Raw genomic sequence first — 23,728 nt, 5'->3', positions numbered from 1 at the left:
ATATCAAGCTTCCACTTATTTCTTGCTTGATAATTGCTTACTTAATCTAACATACATAATATCCTTATATAAGGATTTCTTACATGTGAACACATACATTACTAACTTGCAAAAGTCAATAAAAGCAACTCATTAAGTTCCTACATATTAAAGCCTAAAATAGATGCACCTAACTTGCTTACTAAAAGTCAATAAAAGTTACTCTAACAATTATACCACTTAATACTAGGGTTACAAAGTCCACAAAGGTGGCTAGCACTCAAGAGCTAAAACTAAAAATCATAAAGTCTAATAAGTTGTCGCTTAACAAATATTCTTTTGACTTCTAATGCATGCATAATTTACTAAGTTAATTAAAGTAAAAGAAAGCTGCGACGAAATACTAGAATTAATTAGAAGGAAACATGTACAACTTTCTTGCATGCTTTCTTTGACTTTGCATTTTTATTTGCACTTCCAACATGTTTTTTTTTTTTCTTATTTTCTGTTGTAATTTATATATTATTTTTCATTCAAATTTCTTATTTTTCTTTTGTAAATTTAATTGACTTTGTTGTTCATTAATTTTTTTGTGTTTCAATATTCCTTCCACGATTTTTTATCTATTTCTTGTATAAAAGAGATAAAACTACTCCTATGGGAATAAATATTTTAATATGTTTTATAGGTCTTATGTTTTAACTCATTTCAAAGTTTTATTGTTTTTTTTTTTTTTGTGGTGTGATTTACTATGATTTTTATGTATTTTTTAACGTGCTTAAATTAAAATTAATTAAGGATCTTATGTTTTAACTCATTACAGGTTTTCTTCTTGCTGTTTTCTTTTTTCTTTACATTTCTTTCCATTTTAAATTACACATATGAAAATTTTTTAATATGTTTTAATTTATGTATGGTTCTTATGATAGTATATTTTTATGTGATTTATATATTCATGCAAACTTATGTGTAATTATGTCACTATGTTTAGCAATATACTGTTGTATAACGTTTTTTTATTATTATTATTTTATTTTATTTTATTGAAATAGGCATGATAGATTTTTTTATACAACTTTTTTGACCTATAATAAAAAATACAATGAAGATGTGTTTTAAGTCTTAAAATTAAATTATAATGAATAATTTTGCGCATTGCGTGGGTTCTAAGCTAGTATCATTTTCCAACCATATTTCAAATTATCAGTCAAATTTGGTATTGTGAAACATTCACATGGCGACTTCATCCTATCGAACTTTGGTACTTTTTTTACGTACGGCCAACTTACTAAATCGCAAATTACTATATAAGTCTATGACTTCACCTACTCGCATATGTAGCACTACCTCATGGATATATATATATATATCACTTTGATTGAGTGAATCCTAACTCTTTTTTTTTTTTTTCGTATGTAGTGAATCCTAACTTCATTCAATTGAACTTGCACATGTATGAATTATTTTAAAACTAACACAATAACACCCAAATCTAATACCCTAAAAATCAAACGCCTGAGAGCCCAATTGCACTCTATTTATACCATAATTTCCTTTATTTTCATTATATATATATATATATATATATATATATATATATATATATATATTGAAGTTATATTTATTTTTAATTTTTGGGTTAAATACTAAAAACTCCCCTAGGGTTTGGACACATTATTTTTTTTTCCCTAGGTTTTGATTTGTATTACAAGAGGTACCCGTGGTTTTGATAAAGATTACAAGAGGTACCCGTGGTTTTGATAAAGACCAAATTGGTCCTTCCATCTATTGACCGTTAGTTGACTTAACGGAAGTCTACGTCACTGACACGCCGACTAATTAAAATTTGACACCTGGCATAAGTGGCCACATCATCAGTGATAACGTGGCCACCTAATTAAATTTTTTATTTTAAAAAAAATTAAAAATATAATTTTTCAAAAAAAAAAAAAAAAACCATCTGGCCGGATGGGGGTGGCTGGCCAAGGGGGTGGCTGAAACCACCCCCAGTGGGTACTAGGGGTGGCTCAGCCACCCCTATGGAGCCAAGGGGGTGGCCGATACCACCCCCAATGGTGGTTTGGGGGTGGTTTCGGCCACCCCCTTGGCTCCCTGGGGCCACCCCCAGTACCCACTGGGGGTGGCCGAGCCACCCGTAGGCCACCCCCAAATTTTTTTTTTTTTTTTTTTGAAAAAATATATATATTTTTTAATTTTTTTAAAAAATAAAAATTAAAAAATTAATTAGGTGGCACGTCATCACTTATGACGTGGCCACTTATGCCAAGTATCGAATTTTATTTGATCAACGTGAACTTCCGTTAAGTCAACTAACAGTCAATGGAAAAAATGGCCAATTTGGTATTTATCAAAACCACAGGTACGTCATGTGATACAAATCAAAACGTAGAGGAGAAAAAATAAAGTGCCCAAACCCTAAAAGGTTTTTAGTATTTAACCCTTAATTTTTTTATAAGCCCACATGCATGGAGTCTGCGCATGCATTAGAGATCCTCCCAAATAATGGACCAATGGTACGCGTTAGAGATCCTCCCAAATAATGGACCAATGGTACCTCAGCTAAGGCAATGACCAGAAATCAATGTGTGCATGAAACTGAAGATATGACCATATAAAAGATTGCAGCTAAAAGCTAAACGTCTCCTTGTAGATGTGGGATAACCTTAATAATGCTAATTATCCCCTCATGATAAGAGTAACCCAATGTCATTGTCCTTCCATCAGATAAAATGGTCAATGCATAAAGACACCAATGCATTGATCGCTGCCACAAAACAAATTCTCTTTATCCATCTTTTCCAGAGTATACACTCATTATTATATATATAGGATTATCTATATAGACTATCTATATATAACCAACCAACCACACAGGAAGATACTGCACACACTAGTACTAGACAAACTCCCAACAACAGCACACACGTACAGGTATATAAGACAGGCCTAAATTATTCGCGAGCAACTAAAACGACTTGTTTTCCGACATTACGACCACTAAAAAGACCAACCAGGGCGGCCGGACCACTCTCAAGGCCTTCAGCTATGTCTTCCACATACACTATCTTCCCTTCCTTGATGTAAGACAATACAGTGTCTAAGAACTTGGTATAGAGATGAAGGTATTCACGAACTGTAAATCCTATCATGTGGATTCGGTTGTATAGGAGATGCATCAAATTTTTCACGCCTTCATGCTCATCAAGATTGTACTGTGAGATCATTCCACATACAGCAATGCGGCCATGGGCCCTCATATTTAGAAGCACTGCATCAAGTGTTTTACCCCCGACATTCTCAAAGTAAATGTCAATCCCTTCTGGGAAGTACCTGATGATCATGATGAACAGAACCCAATAAGGTTTGTGTGTTTTAAAGATCAAATTATATTCATATACTAAAACCAAATTTAAATGCATATATCAGAAACTTAAGAAACTTTCACTGACTTTTTCAAAGCTGCATCCAAATCATGCTCTTCCTTATAGTTGAAAGCATTGTCAAAACCAAACTTGTTCTTCAATAGATCAACCTAAATTATAACGTACAGAAGAAGAATTAATGAGTCTTTTCATGTGACTCCACTCCATAATCACAAAAGAAGCCATCAAAACTATGGTTTTAATGATAGAGAACAGAGAAGTAGATTGAAATATACCTTTTCTTTACTCCCAGCACTTCCTACGACATAACAACCCAACATTTTTGCGAATTGTCCTACAAGCTGACCAACTGCGCCAGATGCTGCGGAAATGAAGACATATTCTCCTTTCTTTGGAGAACAAACTTCGTAGAAACCAACATAAGCAGTCATACCAATCATACCTGTTTGAAAAGGAACAAAAAATATAAACCAATGAAACAACAACTGGCTGGAGACATAATCATCTTCTTCTAAATCTCAAATCAATCAAAACTTGATAGAATGAGCAAACAACGTACCAAGAAGTCCAGTATAGTAGGAAAGGGGTACATCAGTGTGCTGGATCTTATGCAGGCTTTCAGTTGCCGTGATTAGGCTGTACTCTTCCCATCTAGAAATCCCCCAAACAAGGTCCCCTGCCTTAAAGTCTGGGTGCCCAGAATCCAAAACTTTAGCCACTGCATACCCAGTTAATGGCTGCGAGTTTCCAGCAGAAGAAGATCACAATTCCAATCTCAAAATGCACACAAAATCAATTTTAAACGAGCAAGGCACGTGGCATATAAAATGTTCTGCCAGTAATCTTTAATTAGAATCTTACAAAATGTTAGTTCAATTTTTGTTTAGCCCTGTTCAAGGATTAATTTGTGTACTATGGATCTCCGAATTCTAAAGGACCTCCCATTTCCCTTATATAACTGTCTCGGGCCTAGTGAGCATAGGCGTGTGTAGAAAAGTTTTGAGTCTCTAGTTGAAAAGATATGTAATTGATTAATATATATAACATAATTGAAATGCTTAAACCTTTTTTTTATTTTTGCAACAACATCAACGACAAGAAACAGGAAACAAAAAAAATCAAACTTATCAACTAAAAACCTCAAGCTAGACAGATAACTAGCTAGTAGTTCACTGCACTAGACGGAAACCAAAAGAAGGTCGAAGTCAATTTGGAATGCATTCAATAAAAGTTGCGGCTTAGTGGCTTACTATGGTAGATAAGTATAACACCTTGGGAGTAAGAGAACCCCTAAAAATTTAGATATAGTCCTGCTTTTAAGAAAACCAAACAAACTAAGATGAGAAAGAACGGAAGCGGGATCTCCGTCATAGGCAATGAGTCTGAAGACTAACCGGTTAATTTGAGTTAAGTTGAAAACAATAACACCCAACAGAAATATAGAGAAAATAACTGAAATAAATCACTAAACCTAGAAATTGGCATCACCAACGGCAGACATGGCGGGAACACGAAGGCGCATGAGATCCAAGAGCTAGAGCATGAGCTCCACACGCTGGTGCGTGAAGGCTCAACGGAAGTGCGAGAGTCGGCAACGTGGAGTAGGGAGGCCAAAGATGATGGTGGAGATCGAGGCGCGTTGATGGGCGGAGCTGACCGATGCTAACAGATCTAACCTTGAAAAAACCTAAATCTAAAAACCAAGGTAGATCTGAGAGATGGAGGCGACGTATCAGGTCAGAAGAGGTTGCAAGGCAGCAGTAGAGGGGCTAAGGTTGTGACTTTGAGAGGATAGAGATAAATCGCCCAGGTGATGAATAAGGCCTTGTAAGAGACATAAAGGACTAGAGAAAACTCTAGTAGGACATCATTAGAATAAAGCAACTTAATGAGGGAGGGGAGGAAGAGGAGTTCTTTCCTCCTCGTAGGCAACGCAAGAGAGGAACTTCTTAGAGAGAGAAAAGTGTCTTACACAACAAGCACGTTTTTTTAAGGAATTAATGCTAAAGGCTTAATCTTATGATTATGGTTCACTAAAAACTTTCTAAGATATCAACCTCCCTAGCTAGCTAGCTAGCTATGAGAACCAAATAGATACTCACAGAGCCAGGGGTGAAAGAACTGAATCCGCTCTCAGTGACTCGTGCCATCCGAATTCGCATGACGGGGTCGCAGGACAAGTAGAGGTTTTTCACGAGAACAGCATTGGAACCTTCGGGAACCTTCAGTTTAACGGTACCGGTGGTGACGTACATGTCCGATTCCTTTGGAAAACCACGGACGTAATCCCTCAATATCACCTGCTTGTTGCTCACCACTTCTTCTCCACCAACGCTCGCCATTGCTAAGCTCACACTCTTTCTCTTAATTAATTTCTTTCTGCGTGTTTCTGTCTTGGTGAGGTGCGGAAGTGGAACAGATCGGGGTTGCCTTTTTGTAGCATACTGATCCGAGGATATTCGTAACTGCTTACGTGGCGACATGAACTTGCGTCACATTATACGTCACAGTCTATTTTCAATTAGCAACTTGAATTTTTGTGTCTATTTTCAATTAGCAAAGTATTGAATCATTATAATTTTTTTGGGTAATTACCTTTTACCCCATAAACTACAGTACCTTGACACTTTTCTCTCATGAATTACTGACTATGACACTTGACCCATCAAACTACTATCTTATGATAAAAATCTTCATTCCGTCAATTAAATGGGTTAAAATTGATGGTCAACGGTCATGTACAAGTCATGTGTCATTTTAAATTTTTTTTATCCACTTTTGCCCTCAATATTTCATGTGTGTTTCAATTTTTGACTTTTTGACTTTTTTAATTATTATATGTAATACGAAAAGACCATGTTGAATATTCTAACGGTCTCGATTCTTTTGCCTTCTCTCTCACATTATCTTTTCTTTTTTTGAAATTTATACCATATTACTATTAAATTTTAGATTGATTATTATTAAATATTACGTAAAAAAAGTGTTAAAATAAAAATATATGTAACATTTTTCTAATACAAAAGGGTGTTGATAGAGAAATTTATATTTTGTAGGTTTTTTTTTGTCCGGTTCAATACCCACCAAACCCTAAATTGAAGGTATCTCAAATTTCTACCTTTGATTTTGCTGTGGATACAAATTGGTGAGTTGTGAGGATGTTGTTGAATGTAAACTTCCGACGCAGAGACGGATTTAGGGGAAACTGACAGTCTGGCAATGGCAAAAGGTACAAGTCGATCATGTGTCTTTCACTTTTTCACTTTTTAATCCAACACATGAAAAAGTGAGGGCAAAAATGAAAGAAAATAATTTAAAATGGCACATGACTTATACATGATCGTTGACTGTCAATTTTAACATATTTGACTAATGGAATTGGACTTTTTGTCATAAAATGGTAGTTTGATGGGGTCAGGTGTCATAGTTGATAGTTCATGAAAAAAAAGTATCAAGGCACTGTAGTTTAAGGGGACAAAAGGTAATTACCCTTAATTTTTTTAACGTTAAGTTTAATATTTTATTCTCTCCTTTTTAAGAAATAAAACCTTAAAATTAAATTTGGTCGGTTAACATATTATCATTTTTGTACGACACCTGCACCAAATCGGTCTTGACTTTTGGAAAGAAGATTATTGGGTTGATAAGATCAAAATGCCATATATATAGAATCTTCGGGTTTGGATTGTTGACTTGTACATGCACCTGTGAACTTCAACATTTTTTTACAAGAAAGCAAAAAAATTGTAAAAATTTATTGTAATGAAAGATAATTACATAAGATAATGTAATATATTTGTTAACTTTTGTCGTTTAGGTTCAATGGATTCTCTTAAGATAATTAAAGATACCTTTAGCTCTTCCTCTCAAATAAAAAAATGTAATATATCTGTTAATAGCTGTTTTCACTTCCCCATGCCCACTCAACCATTATTCTACAGAAATTATTGATAATAAAGAAGGGATCCGACTTGCACTACCGCATGCCTGCGGTTGGTGCGTTTTCCACTTTAAAAAACTATGTTTAAAATATAAATATTATAAAATTCATTACAATTTTTTACCTGAGACTATTCTCTTTTTTCTTTTTTCTTTTTTCTTTTTTTTTTTTCTTTTCAAGGAAGCAAAAAAAAAAAAATTCTTGTGCTTTCACTGTTTATTGTGTTATTGGTTTTTATCTATGCTCTTTTTAGAGTCTGTCTAAGATTGCGTTTGATAAATCGATCAGTTTTTAAGTCAAAAAACACCTTTGGACAAAAACTTTATTTTTAAGCTTTTGTTAAAAGTACGTTTTTGTCATTTTTAAAATTAAAAAGTCAAAATAAGTACTTTTGAATTTTTTTACCAAATATGCCAACTTTTGTAAGCTCTCTAATATAATCCCAAACATGCCCTTAATACTTTGATGGAAAGTAAAGTTATATATAGTTGAATAATGAAATCAGTCTGCACTCTATCTTATAAATATACACAATATTCATCCATTTTGTATAACTTCATATATACTAGAGTCCAGATCAAGATTCAAGAAGGTTTTTGGTTGCTATAGATTATGGAATGTTTATAATTTATTGTAAATAACTTGGGATTTATTAATGTATATTTCATATATAGAATATTACATTTTACATTTTGAACTCCAGTAATCATTTGGCCTCAAACCACAACAGTAGGAAAACAGTAGCACCAACTGATCATTCCTCCAACACCACGAACAAGTGCAAAAGACAGACAAGTTATTCGCGGGCAACCAAGACAACTTGTTTTCCAACATTACGACCACTGAAAAGTCCAACCAGGGCAGCTGGGCCATTCTCAAGGCCTTCAGCAATGTCTTCCACATACACAATCTTCCCTTCTCTGATGCGAGAAAGCACAGTGTCCAAGAACTTGGGATAGAGGTGGTAGTAATCAAAGGCTATAAATCCTTGCATATGGATTCGCTTGGCTATGATAAGCACCAAATTTTTCACGCCTTCAAGCTCATCAAGATTGTACTGTGAGATCATTCCACATACAGAAATGCGGCCATGGACTCTCATGTTTAGGAGCACTGCATCAAGTGTTTTACCCCCAACATTCTCAAAGTAAATGTCAATGCCTTCTGGGAAATACCTGTGGTTATCAACAGAAACAAATAATGTGTACGTGTTTCAAAGATCAAATCAATATTCCCACAAAAACTCTGATAATATATGTAAGAGTTAAGTAATTGCCCCATCCAGTTTGTTAATAGTATTACTCACAAGCTTAATTTAGAGCAAATTTAATTAAAACTGACCTTTTCAAAGCTGCATCCAAGTCAGGCTCTTCCTTATAGTTGAAAGCTTCGTCAAAACCAAACTTATTCTTCAAAAGATCAACCTGGTTTTTATCGAAGGGAATATGAGTTTATTAATAGGTCTAAAAAGGACAAAGTTTTCTTTCAAACTGGGTTAGAGGAATTTCCTTTAACCTGGTCTATAAAAGTGATATGTGTTTATTAAAATGACAAAATTTTCCTTCAAACTGGGTTCTTTAAGTGAATGGCACATTTATCCCACTAGGCCCACTCCACAGTCACAAAGAAGAAATAATAGTTAATGAAAATATCAACCTACAGCCTAAGTTTGACCATTGTTGTATATATATATATATATATTTTTTTTGACATGTCCACACAAGGGAAGCAGAAGGGGAGATTCGAACTAGTGACATCCGCTTTATTAGGCGTGGTTCACAGCCAATTGAGCTACCCCTTAGGGACATCATTGTTGTATATTAAATATTAATAGAGGTAATTACTTTTTTCCTCCATGAATTACCATGCTTAGTCAATATGCTTCTATGAACTATCACATTCATTACATACCAAAAACCCCCTTCCATCAATTAATCTCGTTAAAAAACTTGAAATGACCCAAACCATAACTTTATAATAAAAAATTACTATAATACCCTTAAAATTAAAAAAATTATATATATATATATATATCGGTTTCAATAAAAAAAAATCAAAATTCAAAAAACCAAATAAATATTAAAACAAAAAATTTAAATATATTAAAATTAAAAAACACTTATAAATTAATTTATAAAAATTAAAAGTCAATATAAAAAATTTAAAATTTAAAAAAAAAAAATTTTAAAAAAAGAAAACAGTTAAAAAATACTTCAACTAAAAAAAATATATAAATGGAAAATCAGTCCATGTGGTTGGCCTAAATTACAAATCCATCCTTGTGATATAAAATAAATAAATAAATAATTCAAAGATTATCAGAATAGGCCAAAATAACAATTTTGTCCCTATAATCAATTTTGACCGATTCCATAAGTGTATCACATCATCACCAATAGAATGATGATACGTGTCATTCTTAATTAAAAATATATATAAATATATAAAATAAAAAAAAATTTATGAATTAATTAAAAAAAATAAAATAATAAAGGGGTGGATGCAACCAGCAGCCACCCCATTGGGGGAGGAGGTGGCCAGATCTGGTTGGGGGTTGGCCACGCACCACCCCCTATTTTTAAATAATAATAATAATAATAATTTATAAGTTTTTTTTTTAAGTTTTATATATTTATATTTTTTTTGTTTTAATTTTTTATTTGGGGCCGGGTATTTCTGTCTTTTAATGAAATTTAACGTTTATAAGATAATATTCCATCCGATTTAACGAGGTTAACTGACAAAATGGGGTTTTTGGTAAGTAAATGATATTTTGATGTGGTCGGGTGGTGAACATGGTAGTTCATGGGAGTATATTGGCAGAGCATGGTAGTTCATGAAGAAAAAAAAGGTAATTACCCCTAAATAATACCTCTAGATGACAGTCATCAAATAAGTAGGGCTAGATAACATAAAGTATCTATCCCAATAGAAAGGTATACCTTCTCTTTACTTCCAGCACTTCCAACAACAAAACAACCCAACAATTTTGCAAACTGTCCAACAAGCTGACCAACTGCACCAGAAGCTGCTGAAATGAAGACATATTCTCCTTTCTTAGGAGAACAAAGTTCATAGAAACCACCATAAGCAGTCATACCAGGCATACCTACATATATATATATATATATATATATATATATATATATATATATATAATGAATATGTTAGATTTATATTATACCATTGCATACGGCATCACTTGTGTATATCAAAAGATGATGCTAATTAATTTCCAACATCTCCTGTTTTAAGACAGCCAGACAAGAACAAAACAGAATCAGAAGCACTAAGCTTAATTAATTACCAAGAATTCCAGTGTAGTAGAAGAGAGGCACATCTGTGTGTTCAATCTTAAACAGATAATCAGTTTGTGTAATGAGACTATATTCTTCCCACCCGGTTACTCCCCAAACCAAGTCTCCTTTCTTGAAGTTCGGATGCGCAGAATCCAAAACTTTACCCACCTCATGTCCATCAATGGGCTGCCAAGTTTCGAAATCAAGCTCATAAATTGTATCAATCACAAAAATTTTAAAAATAATAATAATTCCAAAAGATCAAAATCAAAATAAGGGGTCAGAGAATCCACAGACCGAACCCTGCGTGTAGGAGCCGATGTAGCTTTCAGTGGCTGGTTTCATGCGGTTTCGCATGTAGGGATCGCAGGACAAGTAGAGGTTCTTCACGAGAACAGCATTGGAACCTTCGGGGACCTTCAATTTAACGGTACCAGTGGTGACGTACATGTCCGATTCCTTTGGATAACCACTGACATACTCCCTCAGTATCACCTGCTTGTTGCTCACAATTTCCTCTCCATTAACAATCGCCATTGCAACTCTAAACTCTTGTCGATCTTTCTGTCTGTCTGTCTTTGTGCCTGTGTCTTGGAGAGGTATGTATATATATATAGCCAGTGGAGTTTTTCTGTCATATTTTTTTGTCTAATCATTTATATCTTGTACGATTTAACAATGAAGAATATTATTTTTTTGGGAGATCGTTAGTTTTTTGTTTTTTTTGCGGATTTGGATTGTTGTCAGCAGAATATATAACTTCTTGTCAGTCCAATTGTCGTTGTCCATTTCAACTAATTGTCAACAAACTTGTCAGCTTCAACAATTATCAACGATGAAACAAAAGGGACTAATTTTTTTTTTTTTTGGTTAATTATCATTTAAGTACTTATGGTTTTTTTTTTATTATTATTATTATTATTTTTTATTTCACTTAAGTTTCAAATCATATCACATGTGGTATCTAACTTATGAAAAAAGACCAACTGATGAATATCTTCGTCACATTCTGTCAGCCCAAAGTAATGGATTGCCGCGTGTCGCCGCATAACAAAACCACATGTCCTACAAATATAAAATAATTAGAAAAACAAAACCCTAAAAAAACTATTAAAAATATATATATAAACTTGTAGATGCCGGATAACCTTAATAATGCTAATTATCCCTTAATGACAAGAGTAAAGGCAATGCCAATGTCCTTCCATCAGTTGCAAAGGTAAACACAAGGTAAATGCACAAAGACACCAATGCATTGATCACTGCCACAAGACAAATTCTCTTTATTTCCATCATTTTCAGAGCATACACTCATTCTGTATTTCCTACAAGTTTTGCACTCCAAAAGGTCATTTGGCCCCAAGGCTCCCAACCCTCAAATACATGTTATGCAAACAACCACAGGAAGATACCGCACACACTAGCACTAGACAAACTCCCAACAACAGCACATACAGGTATATAAGACAGGCCTAAATTATTCGCAAGCAACTAAAACGACTTGTTTTCCGACATTGCGACCGCTAAAAAGCCCAACCAGGGCAGCTGGTGCACTCTCAAGGCCTTCAGCTATGTCTTCCACATACACTATCTTCCCTTCTTTGATGTAAGGCAGCACAGTGTCTAAGAACTTGGGATAGAGATGAACGTAATCACGAACCGTAAATCCTTTCATGTGGATTCGGTTGTATATGAGACACATCAAATTTTTCACGCCTTCGGGCGGATCAAGATTGTACTGTGAGATCATTCCACAAACAGCAATGCGGCCATGGACTCTCATATTTAGAAGCACTGCATCAAGTGTTTTGCCCCCAACATTCTCAAAGTAAATGTCAATGCCTTCTGGGAAGTACCTGATGATGAATAGAACCCAATGAGGTATGTTTCAAATATCAAAATACGAATGAAATTATATTCCTACAGGCTCTACTTGATGGGGAAACAATTTAGGATATTGAGAGTTTTTATTATCGAACATAAAAATCTGATATTGAGTCCATAAAATGATTTCTTCAGGAAAATACACTTTAATTCCTGAACTATAACTCATTTTGCACTTACACTTTTAAACTTTAAAAAGTGATATTATGACCACCCATACAACAATCACATGTCAAATTAGATACTTTTGCATTTTTTTCTCCAAAATACACTTAAATTTATCAAAAAATAACCATTTGAAAAAATTAAAATTATTAAAAAATAAATTAAATACACCAAAAAGGGGTGGCCCTTTACACATTAGCCCCTTTAATTTTTTTTTTTTTTTTTAAATGGTTACTTTTATATATTTTTAATTTTATTTATTAATAACTTCAAGGGTATTTTGAGAACAAAAATGCAAAAGTGTCTAATTTGACACGCAATGGTAGTATATGGGGCCTTAATGTCACTTTTTAAAGTTTAGAGGCATAATTGTAAAATGGGTGATAGTTCGGGAGGTAAAGTAGATTTTCCCTTCTTTTTTTCCGTATTTGTTTTGTGACATGCAAACAACTTCTGCTGTCATACAAAGTTGAATTTGTGCTCCACACTCCACCCCTTAATTATTGAGGATGAGATTCATATAATCCAAAGACCATTAGCTCTTTCCTTTCTTTATTAAATAATTTTCTACATGTTTGCCACTATATGTCATATCCACCTACTAAAACCAAATTTATATGCACCATAAAGAAACCCATGCCCAACGAGCAAACTAATCTGTGTCAAACAGGTTAAAATAAGTCATTTATATCCTTAAGAATCAAAAAACTTGATTCCATCATTATGGGACTATTAAAGATGAAAGACCAACAACCAATCTAACATTATAAGAGAAAAGTCATCTGTGTCAAACAGGTTAAAAAATAAGTCATTTAAGTATCAAAAGATTTTGATTCAATCATTATGAATAGGACTATTAAAGATTAACGACCAACTACCAATCTAACATTATAAGAGCAAAGTCATCTGTGTCAAACAGGTTAAAAAATAAGTCATTTAAGAATCAAAAGACTTTGATTCCATCATTACGAATAGGACTACTAGAGATTAAGGACCAACTACCAATATAAAACTATAAGAGCAAAGTCATCTGGGTCAAACAGGTTAAAAAATAAGTCAGTTAAGAATAAAAAATTTTGATTCCATCATTATGAATAGGACTAATAAAGATTTAAGGACCGACAAATTTTGATTCCATCATTATAAATAGGACTATTAAAGATTAAGGACCAAAAGAAATATAACATTATAACTTATATGAGCAAAGTCATATGTGTCACACAGGTTAAAAAATAAGTCATTTAAGATTCAAAAATTTTGATACCATCATTATGAATAGGACTAATAAAGATTAAGGACCAACAAATTTTGATTCCATCATTATAAATAGGACTGTTAAAGATTAAGGACCAACTACTCCCAGTATAAACCAACCTATAAGCTACTGGCAGGCCTTAGACTTTCAATAAGCCATTTATTTTTGCAGTCATTTATGATAATAAATGTGGTGTCAAGTAATGGCCCCATCCAGTTTGTTCAAATGTTGCATCAAGCTCAGGCCAAACTTAATCTACAAAGGAATCTGTAAATGCTTCAAGCTTTAGAGCAAAATTTTAGGTTCCTTTTATGCAAATGACATACTGACCTTTTCAAGGCTGCATCCAAGTCATGCTCTTCCTTATAGTTGAAAGCATTGTCAAAACCAAACTTATTCGTCAATAGATCAACCTAATTTATAACAGAAGAAGATGAGCTTTTTTCATGTGACTGGTCCATTTATCATGCCAGGTCAACTCCACAATCACAGAAGAAGACAAAGAGAAACCGGGGAGGGGGAAGAAAAAAGATTACATCCTATCTGAACTTTTCTGGAATTGTTTTAAAGAAAATTGATCACCACCTATTCAACATGTCCTTATGATTCATCTTTCCTGATTTCCAGAGAGAATCTGGGATACATGGCTGCCATAATTTGGGTCCACAAAAGCAAAACCGTACAGCAGGTGACAAATATGGGAATTAGGGTCTGCTATAGTTCCATGAAATCTACATTAAAAACGATTGTGGAACACATTTAGATAGAAGCCACAGAGAAGTAGATATGCAAATTGAAATATACCTTTTCTTTACTCCCAGCACTTCCTACAACATAACAACCCAACATTTTGGCGAATTGTCCTACAAGCTGACCAACTGCGCCAGATGCCGCAGAAATGAAGACATATTCTCCTTTCTTAGGAGAACAAACTTCATAGAAACCAGCATAAGCAGTCATACCAGGCATACCTATTTGAAAAGAAAAAAGTGTGTGTATATATATATTGGCACAGATTAACAGAGGGAATTCAACTTGATGCTCACACGAGCACAAAATCTTAAACCAATGAAACTACTCCTGGAGACATGCAGCTCAAAAGGGAATGTAGCATAATCATCTTCTTCTAAATCTCAAATCAATCAAAACTTCATTGAATGAGCAAACAACGTACCAAGAAGTCCAGTATAGTAGGAAAGGGGTACATCAGTGTGCTGGATCTTATGCAGGCTTTCAGTTGCCGTGATTAGGCTGTACTCTTCCCATCCAGAAGGCCCCCAAACTAAGTCACCTGCCTTAAAGTCTGGGTGCCCAGAATCCAAAACTTTAGCCACTGCATACCCAGTTAATGGCTGCGAGTTTCCAGCAGGAGAAGATCACAATTGCAAGCTCAAAATGCACACAAAATCAATTTTAAAAGGGCAAGCACACAGCATATAAAATGTTCTCCCAGTAACCTTTCCAATCTTACAAAATATTAGATCAATTTTCAGTTTAGCCCTGTTCAAGCATTTGTTTTCATTCAAGGCTGAAGAAATATATAATATATGAAGTGAGAGATAAGGAATATTCAGCAGTTTATTGAGGAGGCTTTCGGTGATGAATCTCTTTCTTCTAAGGTGGATAAGGAGAAAACTAAAGTAGGGGAAGAGGGTTTATGGTGAGGGGTTTCTCACCCACCTTATGAAGCTTGATGTTTGGAATGTGCGGGGTCTTAATGACCTCCTTAAGCAGAGAGAAGTGAGGAATTTGATTGGGAAGTTTTAAAATTTCCCTTATTTGCTTATTAGAAACTAGAGTTAGGATTGCTAAGGTTGGGAAAAATAAAGATGTGATGCCGGGTTGGGATATTATTAAAAATTATGAATATAGCAAGTTAGGTCGTATTTGGGTTTGCTGGAATAACGAGGATTTGGAGGTTAAAGTGTTGAGTAAAAGTGAGCAAGAGGCGAGTTGACGGATTAAAGCTGTGAAGGAGCACTTGCAATGGGTTCAGTCATTTGTTTATGGAGTTAATAAGGGTGTGGAGAGAAGACCTTATGGGGGAAACTTCAAGATGTTAAGTTGCTGGCTGTAAATAGTCCTTGGCTTTTGGGTGGTGATTTTAATGTAGTATTAAATGAAAAGGAAAAATGGGGAAAGATAGATTGTCTACGTATGAGCATGAGTTCAAGTCTTGTTTGAATGAGATTGAAGTGAAAGATCTTAGTTTTTGTAGGAGTCTTTTCACTTGGACAAACAAGCGAGTTGGTTAGGCTTTTGTTGCCAAAAAGCTTGATAGAATTTTGGACAATGATAAGTGGATGGGGTTGTATGGGCAGACTATGGTTGAATTTGTTGAGGGGGGTGTTTCAGATCATTGCTATGCTAGCGTGTCTATAGGTAAGATAAAGAGCTTTCACCCTAACCCTTTTAAATTTTTTAGCTTCTGGGCGGATCATGATTGCTTTTTGTAGTGGGTTAGGGAGGGATGGAGTTTGGGGGAGGATGGTCATCCTATGTACAGGTTGTACAGTAGGCTGAAGGCAGTTAGAGGATTTTGAAGAAGCAGAATCTAGATACTCTTGGCAATCTTAAGCTTAAAGCTTTCCAAGCACGTATGAGACTTCAAAAACCTCAGCAAGAGGTAATATCTTCTGTTGGGGATGCTGATTGTCTCCTTAAAGAAAAGGAGACTCTTCATGAGTATGTGGCTATCAGTAGAGCTGAGGATACAGGAAGTTCCTCAATCTTTCTTTTTTTTTATTGGTAATCAAGCAACTTTATTAAAAAGTGTGAGGCGCACCTAAGTATACCGAAAGTATACACAAGGACACCAAAAGAACAAAAACAAAAAAGACAAAGAGAGCCCAAAAACCCGACAAAAACTCACAAAACAAACCCAAATCCCCGACACAAAATACCTACACCCTCTTGCCTTTGCCACGACTGAAACCCTCATAATTGATAGTGTTAAATTATCAATTGTCCTAAAAGCTTAAGCTTATAGGAAAAGGTAAATTTAATCACTTAATCATTACTTTGAAAAAGTTTGTGAGCCTAACTCATCTCATAAAACCAATTCAATAAGAGAGGATTGTCAATTCCTTATAAACATGCCCAAGGTCTTGTCCACAGGCAATCTAGTAGTGTGGGCCCCATTCGTCCTGTGGTAGGCTCTGATACCATGTTAAATTACAAATTGTCCTAAAAACTTAAGTTTATAGGAAGAAGTAAATTTAATCACTTAATCATTACTTTAACAGATAGAACTCTCCAAGTTCTTCAATTCCCTCATTCCTTTCGACTTAAAGTTCCTCAATCTTGTACTTGGAGTTGGAGGAAGCTATTGAAGTTGAGGCTCGAAGCTCAGAAGTTTCTGAAATTTGAAGTTGGGAATGGTCACTATCCATTTGTGGGCTGATTGGTGGCATCTGGAGGGTGCTTTGTATGACAGATTTGGTTATCGAGTGATTTATGATGCAAATAGCAATATTAATGCTAAGTTTTCTACTGTTCTTTGGGATGGTAATTGGTTTTGGGTCTCAGTGAAGACCTTGATGTGATACAACGTCAGCTCCTCTCTATGGTGGATTTGGGTGAGAGTGATACCCCAGTTTGGGTTGTTTCTAAAACAGGTAAATTTTCTAGTTATGATACTTGGGATGCCTTGAGAGAAGAAACAGAGTACTGTAGAATGGTGGCAACTTATTTGGTTCCCTCGAAAGATCCCAAAACATGCTTTTATCCTTTGGTTAGCTATGAAGAATGCTTTAACAACGGGTGTTAGATTGTTGAAGTGGGGCTTTCAAGGGGATGTTAAGTGAGTTTTTTGTAGGCATGTTGTTAAAGTTAGAGATCTTTTGTTTTTTTTGTTGTAGTTATACTGGCAGAATATGGAGGAATATTATGTCTTTGTGTACTGTTGAGGACCCCCCCAATTTGCTGAGAGGATGTTGTTGATGAAGGGTTGTTGCAGTGAAAAAAAAAGAGCGTTTAAAGCTTACACTTGTAGACTTGCACTTGGCTCTACGGTCTATCATCCATGTCGAAATAGAAATGCTCTGAAGTATGACAATCATCCACTGTCTGAAGATCAGCTTATGCAGAAAATTAAATGGGAGGTTAAAGTTCGTCTAATGGGCAAAGGTAAATTTAGGAAGACTAAAGGTAATGTTGGCATTTGTTATAGATAGGGTATTGACCCTAATAGACTGGTATAGTTTGATTTGTTTTGATGTAAAGAGTTTCTTTGAGTTTAGATTTTGAAGCTTGTTTCAAAATCTGGTTTCTGCTTGTTTAATGCAGAAGTGTAAAGGGGTATAGTGGTCGGTTTATAAAACTTGAACAAAAAAAAAAACAAGTGAGAGAGAACGGAAGCAGAGTGAGAAGAGCAGAATTAGGGCTACTTTATATGAAACTGTATTACATTGTAATATATTTATAGAGAAGAATTAGGATGTGATATACAAGATAAGGTGACCAAGTAAAATAAGGAATCAATGATAATATTTTAAAATATTCTAACAGTCATTCACTCCACCCCAAGAAGCAAAAGAAACAATAAAAATAATGTCGATTGAGATTACATAAGTTATTCCAAAAACCCCTCGACTACCCACCAAGATTTTGTTTTTTGTAAAAACCCATTTTCAATTCAATCTTCTAATTTCAATTCCCATGTCCAAAAATTTAAACTTTGTTCTGTCATGAATCATCAAAAACAATTTTGAGTGTCAATTTCCAAAAGCCCCACCCTCAACCAAGAAAAATACAGAGGATAAAGGAAAGAACAGAAAATATCAAAGTGTCATCTTGCTATGTTATAATCACTATGGATCTCCAAATTTGAAAAAAAAAAAAAACCCACTTGAAACAAGTGATCAACGAGTTACGAGCATCAATTTCAGAACCCCATTTCCCCCATACAATTTTCTCAGGAACCAAACAGCGATACTCACAGAGCCAGGGTTGTAAGAAGTGAATCCGCTAACAGTGACTCGTAGCATCCGAATTCGCATGACGGGGTCGCAGGACAAGTAGAGGTTTTTCACGAGAACAGCATTGGAACCTTCGGGGACCTTCAATTTAATGGTACTAGTGGTGACGTACATGTCCGATTCCTTTGGAAAACCATTGACATAGTCCCTGAATATCACCTGCTTGTTGCTCACTACTTCCTCTCCATTAACGCTCGCCATAGCTAAGCTAACCCTCCTTCACTGTTTCTGCCTGTGTTTCGAATCTTTCAATGGGAATGTGTGGGGCAAGGGGTGGGATTGTGTTGCACACGGATCCCAGTGCTTTTGTTCCTGCTTACGTGAAATTTGCGTCACATTATATGTCACTGATGATGTAATAGTTGGGCTGTGAGGGGGAAGTCAGCACTCAGCACTCAGCACTCAGCAGTGACGATCCACTTGGAAATTCTTGTTACTGTTTGTGAAATTCTTGGTTTTTGAACGAATGCCTAACATGGTGTGTCTATGAGGTGAATGTCTCCACTTATAAAATTCTCCTTTACAAGAGGATCATTGTTAATTCCTATTAGCTTTAAGTTTTTACTATCAATGGTATAAAAGTCAGAAGTTATAAGTTCCCATCTAATTCCATCAATTCATCATATTTAAATCAAATATTCTACATATTAAAAAGAATTTGAGCTGTTAAATAATTAAATTTCATAAGGCAAAATTCTATATCTCTCATGGTTGTGTGATCTTAATTAACTATTGCTTACAACTTATAATGAATTTGACTATACTGTTCATTTTCATTTAATAGCATATAAAGGAAGGTTTTTACAAACCACTCAGCCTCAGTATTTACCCACAATTATCAAAAATAAAAGCAAGAAAGCTCAGGTCAGAGACAGAGAGAGAGAGAGAGTAGTGCTTACAGAGGCAGGTGTGAAGGAAGAAAAAAGGTTAGGACCCTCAATTCTTTCCATCCGGATACGCATGTAGGGATCACAAAGGTTTCTTCACCAATATCCCATTGCACCCATCCGGAAGAGTCAGCTTCACCGTTGTAGTGCTCACCTCCATGTCCGACTCTGTCGGAAAACAAGCCGCTGAAGTGAAATAAAGGACGAATGTTTTATATAAAAAGTGGAAAATTTTTATTTTTTAGTAATTTTTTTTAATTTACATAAAGGTAAAAAGTTATTAATATGGTATAATGAGAACGGAAAATTTCATATTAGACCCCTGAACTACTGCAAGTTTTGAGATGACCTCCCAAAATTCAAAAACTCTCAATTTACACTCATGAACTTTCAATTTCAATCAATTAATTATCTCTTCTATCAGATTTTAAACATTAAAACTGATAAAATAACGTTTATATTTCTGACTTTTTTATAAAATTTCAAATATACCCTTAATTTCAAATAAATAAAATAAATAAATAAATTTAAAAAATAATAATTTAATTTAATTTAAAATTTAAAATTTAAAATTTTTTTTTTAAAAAAAAAAGAGAAAACCTGACCCACGGCTGAGTCACGGCCGTGACCTAGCGTGGGTCTACTGACCCACAGTGGGTCTCTGGCTGAGATCCACGGGTCACAAAGACCATTTTTCCTTTTTTTATTTTTTTATTTTTTTAGTGCTAAACGTCACATTCCAGATGCAATGTTCTCAATCCCCAAGTCGATGGTAGAAGGGCCAATTGAGATGCAGTCATCCCTACTCCCTAGTCCGGTGGAGTTCAGGATCGTGACACCTGAAGATAACTGCAGTGAATGTCATCAATGTTTAGGCTGTTGCCATTGTCAGTACTTAGCAGTGACGATCTACTTGAAAATTCTTGTTACTATTTGTGAAATTCTTGGTTTTTGGCCTTGAAAACAAAATTTTCATTATCAAAAGCACGAATGCTTGACAATCTGACATGGTGTGTCTGTGAGTTGGATGTCTCAACACATAAAATTCTCTTTTTCAATAGGATCATAAGTAAATTTAAGACAAAAATTGTAGCATTGGTTTTTGTTTGATTTTCATTTAATTCTTAGATTTTCAATTTCAACATTCGCAATCTTGCGTTTTGCCCAAATTTTACATAAGTCAATATGTCACATTACCATCAAATTAAGTAAACACTTTTTTATGAGACACTTTACCTCATAAACTATTTACCAATTTACACTTTTAACCTTAATATTTTAAAAGTGACACTTTACTCTCCCAAAATATTTAACATTGACACTTGACCCCATAAAGTACATTTTATCCCCCAGAAGTATTTTGAGTTGACACTTTACCCCCCGAAATAACTAAGTTTTGGGGAGATAAAGTGTATTTCATGGAGGTCGATACTTTAGGGGGGTAAAGTGTCACTTTTTTAACATTGAATTTAAAAGTGCAAATAGGTGGATAGTTAGGAGAGTAAAGTTATTTTCCCCCCTTTTTTTATGTATCACATTTGATATGCCATGCACAGTATCAAACCCACGTCAACATATGTGCCACATAAAAATACAAAATCACCCCGCGTAAAACAGCAAAAGACCTACCCCTACCCATGCCCTCTATAAAATTGTTATACATTTAGGTAGGTGTATTATATATATATAAGTTTACTTCCGATTTTTTTAAAAAAAAAAAAATTGAATAAGGAAAATAGTTATAAGAGATAATCATTCTCATTCCTGATTTAAAATGAAGAAAGAATGGGTAATCATAAAATCGAAAGAGAGGTGGGCTCTCCAACAATACACCCAAAACAAACTAAAACAGTACTGAAAAAATTACAAAGAATAAGAAATTAGTCAAACAAGTAACTTAGTCCTCTCAAATGACCTCACAAAGCAATTGCAACAATTAGGAGGACCACCAGACATAAAAGCACTTAACAATGCCACATCGACATATTTGCCACATAAGTAAAGTGCCACATCATCCAAGCGGTAAAAATACAATTGACCCACCCCTACCCATGGCCTTTATAAAATGAGAATATAAGAGAAATATGGAAGAATATGAGATAAATATGGACAAATTATTACCACCAATCATTTCTTCTATAAAATTATCTCTACAAAATTGCTTCCTTACAACTGTGTTTTATTCTTTTGGAAAAAATATAATTTAGCCCTCCAAATTACCAGTCATTTTCATTTTAGCACTCTAATGTTCTAAAAGTGATAAAGTAGCCCCCTAAACTATCAACTAGTTGCAATTTGGCCACTTCGTTAGTCATTACTGTCAAATATGATGAAAAATTCAATACTATGTCGTTTTGGCAAGTTTAAGTGACTAAAACACCCTTTTGGGAAAAAAAAAATCAATTTAAAAAATGTCCACCAAAACAACATCGTTTCGAGGAAAAAAAAAAGGGTGTTTTAGGGGTGGCTTGTCGGCCACCCCCATGGCCTATGGGGTGGCCGCTCATCCACCCCGCAATCCCCGTGATCTTCAATCCAACAATAGACAAAATCCAGAGGGTCAAAATTCAGTTACCCGGATTACCGCAAGAATTGCTGAGGAAAATGGAAGAGAAGAATGTAGACTTTGCGGCTCATCCCTTGGAAATCAACCAGTGGCCTGCAACACTCGATTTGTTGGGGAATTTCGCTTTTCCATTGATATTGCTTAGAACATCATCTACAAACACTCTAGGAGGCCCCAACTTGCCGTCTGGGCTCGGAAGGTGTAAAAAAATTATCAATCCACTCTATAAGCTAGTTTCTTTTCAAAATAGTCGAGTTTTACTTGATCCAAATTTGACAATTTATGCCCATATAACAACATCTGTACAACACGAACAAAGTAAAATTTCAAATGGAACCCAACACGGGAGTGACATTCAACGATGTTGCTGGCGTTGATGAAGCAAAGCAAGATTTTCAAGAGATTGTCGAGTTCTTAAAAACCCTAGAAAAGTGTGCTGCAGCCGGAGCGAGAATTCCCAAAGGAGTTCCTTTGGCTCAAAAAGTGATAATGTTCAAAAGGGCATTTTAGTAACTTAACTTTAAAAAACGATGTCATTTTGCATTTTTCATCCAATTTGACGGTGTTAACAAACGGAGTGGCCAAATTGCAACTTTTTTGTAGTTTGGAAGGCTACTTTATCACTTTTTAACATTAGGGGGCTAAAATGAAAATAACTGATAGTTTGGGGAGCTAAATTATATTGTTCCCTATTCTTTTTTATGAGTAATAAACAATTGTCTTCTTAATAGTACAACTAACTAAATAAGAAAAAAATGTTACGATAGACGATCATTCCTATTCAAGTTCCAAAAGGAATAGAGAATGAGTGATCCTAAAACTGAAAGAGGGGTGGGCTCTCCAACAACAGATCCAAAACAAACTAAAATATTGCAGCAATAATTACAAAGAGTAGAAAATTTGTCAAATAAGTGACCTGGCCCTCTTAAAGAGCCGCACAAAGCAATTGCGACAACTAGGATGACCACCGGACATAAAAGCATTTGACATAATCTCAATCACGAGCAATTGCAACAAGTTGTTTTCCAACATTGCGGCCGCTATAAAGTCCGACCAGAGCTACCAGGCTGCTCTCAAGACCTTCAGCTATGTCCTCTACATAAACTATCTTCCCTTCTCTAATGTAAGGTAGCACTACAGCCAAGAACTTGGGATAGATATTATAGTAATCGAAGACAACGAATCCTTCCATGCGAATCCTCTTACACAAGCAACATCAAATTCTGAACACCTTCAGGCTGATCAAGATTGTATTGTGAGATCATTCATACAGCAATTCTGCCATGGTGTAACAGGTATATTAGATAAGTAAGCAACCGAAATGTGGTTAGCAGGAGCAATTCTGTTATAATACAAAGAAGTTAGTTGAA

At 34.8% G+C, this 23,728-nt stretch overlaps 4 protein-coding genes across 10 annotated transcripts; all 4 read right to left on the bottom strand.

The window, feature by feature from the left end:
• Nucleotides 1-2,904: 2,904 nt before the first annotated feature.
• Nucleotides 2,905-5,729, bottom strand: LOC132178677 (2-alkenal reductase (NADP(+)-dependent)-like). The gene is made up of 5 exons (XM_088515097.1): nt 5,486-5,729; nt 3,943-4,120; nt 3,659-3,825; nt 3,450-3,532; nt 2,905-3,330 (listed from the first exon to the last, which is right to left on the bottom strand). The coding sequence occupies exons 1-5, from the start codon at nt 5,723-5,725 to the stop codon at nt 2,952-2,954; spliced, it is 1,047 nt and encodes a 348-aa protein (XP_088371223.1). The 5' UTR covers nt 5,726-5,729; the 3' UTR covers nt 2,905-2,951.
• A 2,390-nt stretch (nt 5,730-8,119) lies between these two features.
• LOC132178938 (2-alkenal reductase (NADP(+)-dependent)-like) lies at nt 8,120-11,159 on the bottom strand. 6 transcript variants are annotated; one of them, XM_088515109.1, is made up of 5 exons: nt 10,920-11,159; nt 10,631-10,829; nt 10,266-10,432; nt 8,665-8,747; nt 8,120-8,498 (listed from the first exon to the last, which is right to left on the bottom strand). In XM_088515109.1, the coding sequence occupies exons 1-5, from the start codon at nt 11,157-11,159 to the stop codon at nt 8,120-8,122; spliced, it is 1,068 nt and encodes a 355-aa protein (XP_088371235.1). The 6 variants fall into 6 exon arrangements, with proteins under 6 accessions (XP_088371235.1, XP_088371232.1, XP_088371234.1 ...); XM_088515106.1 differs by having other exon boundaries at nt 8,120-8,499; nt 8,636-8,747; nt 10,631-10,808; XM_088515108.1 differs by having other exon boundaries at nt 8,120-8,525; nt 8,650-8,747; nt 10,631-10,808.
• A 718-nt stretch (nt 11,160-11,877) lies between these two features.
• On the bottom strand, nt 11,878-19,891 carry LOC132177178 (2-alkenal reductase (NADP(+)-dependent)). 2 transcript variants are annotated; one of them, XM_059589424.2, is made up of 5 exons: nt 19,805-19,891; nt 15,101-15,278; nt 14,731-14,897; nt 14,257-14,339; nt 11,878-12,478 (listed from the first exon to the last, which is right to left on the bottom strand). In XM_059589424.2, exons 1-5 carry the CDS (start codon nt 19,865-19,867, stop codon nt 12,100-12,102), a joined length of 870 nt encoding a protein of 289 aa, XP_059445407.2. In that variant the 5' UTR covers nt 19,868-19,891; the 3' UTR covers nt 11,878-12,099. The 2 variants fall into 2 exon arrangements, with proteins under 2 accessions (XP_059445407.2, XP_059445406.2); XM_059589423.2 differs by lacking the exon at nt 19,805-19,891 and adding an exon at nt 18,867-19,344.
• A 3,198-nt stretch (nt 19,892-23,089) lies between these two features.
• Nucleotides 23,090-23,581, bottom strand: LOC148586467 (GroES-like family protein). The gene has a single exon (XM_088515223.1). It carries the CDS (start codon nt 23,548-23,550, stop codon nt 23,353-23,355), a length of 198 nt encoding a protein of 65 aa, XP_088371349.1. The 5' UTR covers nt 23,551-23,581; the 3' UTR covers nt 23,090-23,352.
• Between the last annotated feature and the right edge of the window lie 147 nt (nt 23,582-23,728).

Source organism: Corylus avellana, chromosome 4, assembly GCF_965113065.1.
Source record: "Corylus avellana chromosome 4, dhCorAvel1.hap1.2, whole genome shotgun sequence".
NCBI lineage: Eukaryota > Viridiplantae > Streptophyta > Magnoliopsida > Fagales > Betulaceae > Corylus > Corylus avellana.
Note: the sequence above shows the minus strand (reverse complement) of the source record. Positions and strands in the feature narration are given on the sequence as shown.

Bases quoted from the DNA above. Each gene is read 5' to 3' on its own strand.
- LOC132178677 (XM_088515097.1), bottom strand. From the start codon at position 5,725: ATGGCGAGCGTTGGTGGAGAAGAAGTGGTGAGCAACAAGCAGGTGATA. The intron at 3,826-3,942 runs GTACGTTGTTTG...CTTTTCAAACAG, and splicing joins CTACTATACTGGACTTCTTG to GTATGATTGGTATGACTGCT. The intron at 3,533-3,658 runs GTATATTTCAAT...GTTATAATTTAG, and splicing joins GTGCTGGGAGTAAAGAAAAG to GTTGATCTATTGAAGAACAA.
- LOC132178938 (XM_088515108.1), bottom strand. From the start codon at position 11,159: ATGGCGATTGTTAATGGAGAGGAAATTGTGAGCAACAAGCAGGTGATA. The intron at 10,433-10,630 runs GTAATTAATTAA...ATATATATGTAG, and splicing joins CTACTACACTGGAATTCTTG to GTATGCCTGGTATGACTGCT. The intron at 8,526-8,649 runs ATTTGCTCTAAA...AAACACGTACAC, and splicing joins AAAAGGTCAGTTTTAATTAA to ATTATTTGTTTCTGTTGATA.
- LOC132177178 (XM_059589423.2), bottom strand. From the start codon at position 19,106: ATGGCGAGCGTTAATGGAGAGGAAGTAGTGAGCAACAAGCAGGTGATA. The intron at 14,898-15,100 runs GTACGTTGTTTG...CTTTTCAAATAG, and splicing joins CTACTATACTGGACTTCTTG to GTATGCCTGGTATGACTGCT. The intron at 14,340-14,730 runs GTATATTTCAAT...GTTATAAATTAG, and splicing joins GTGCTGGGAGTAAAGAAAAG to GTTGATCTATTGACGAATAA.
- LOC148586467 (XM_088515223.1), bottom strand. From the start codon at position 23,550: ATGGAAGGATTCGTTGTCTTCGATTACTATAATATCTATCCCAAGTTC.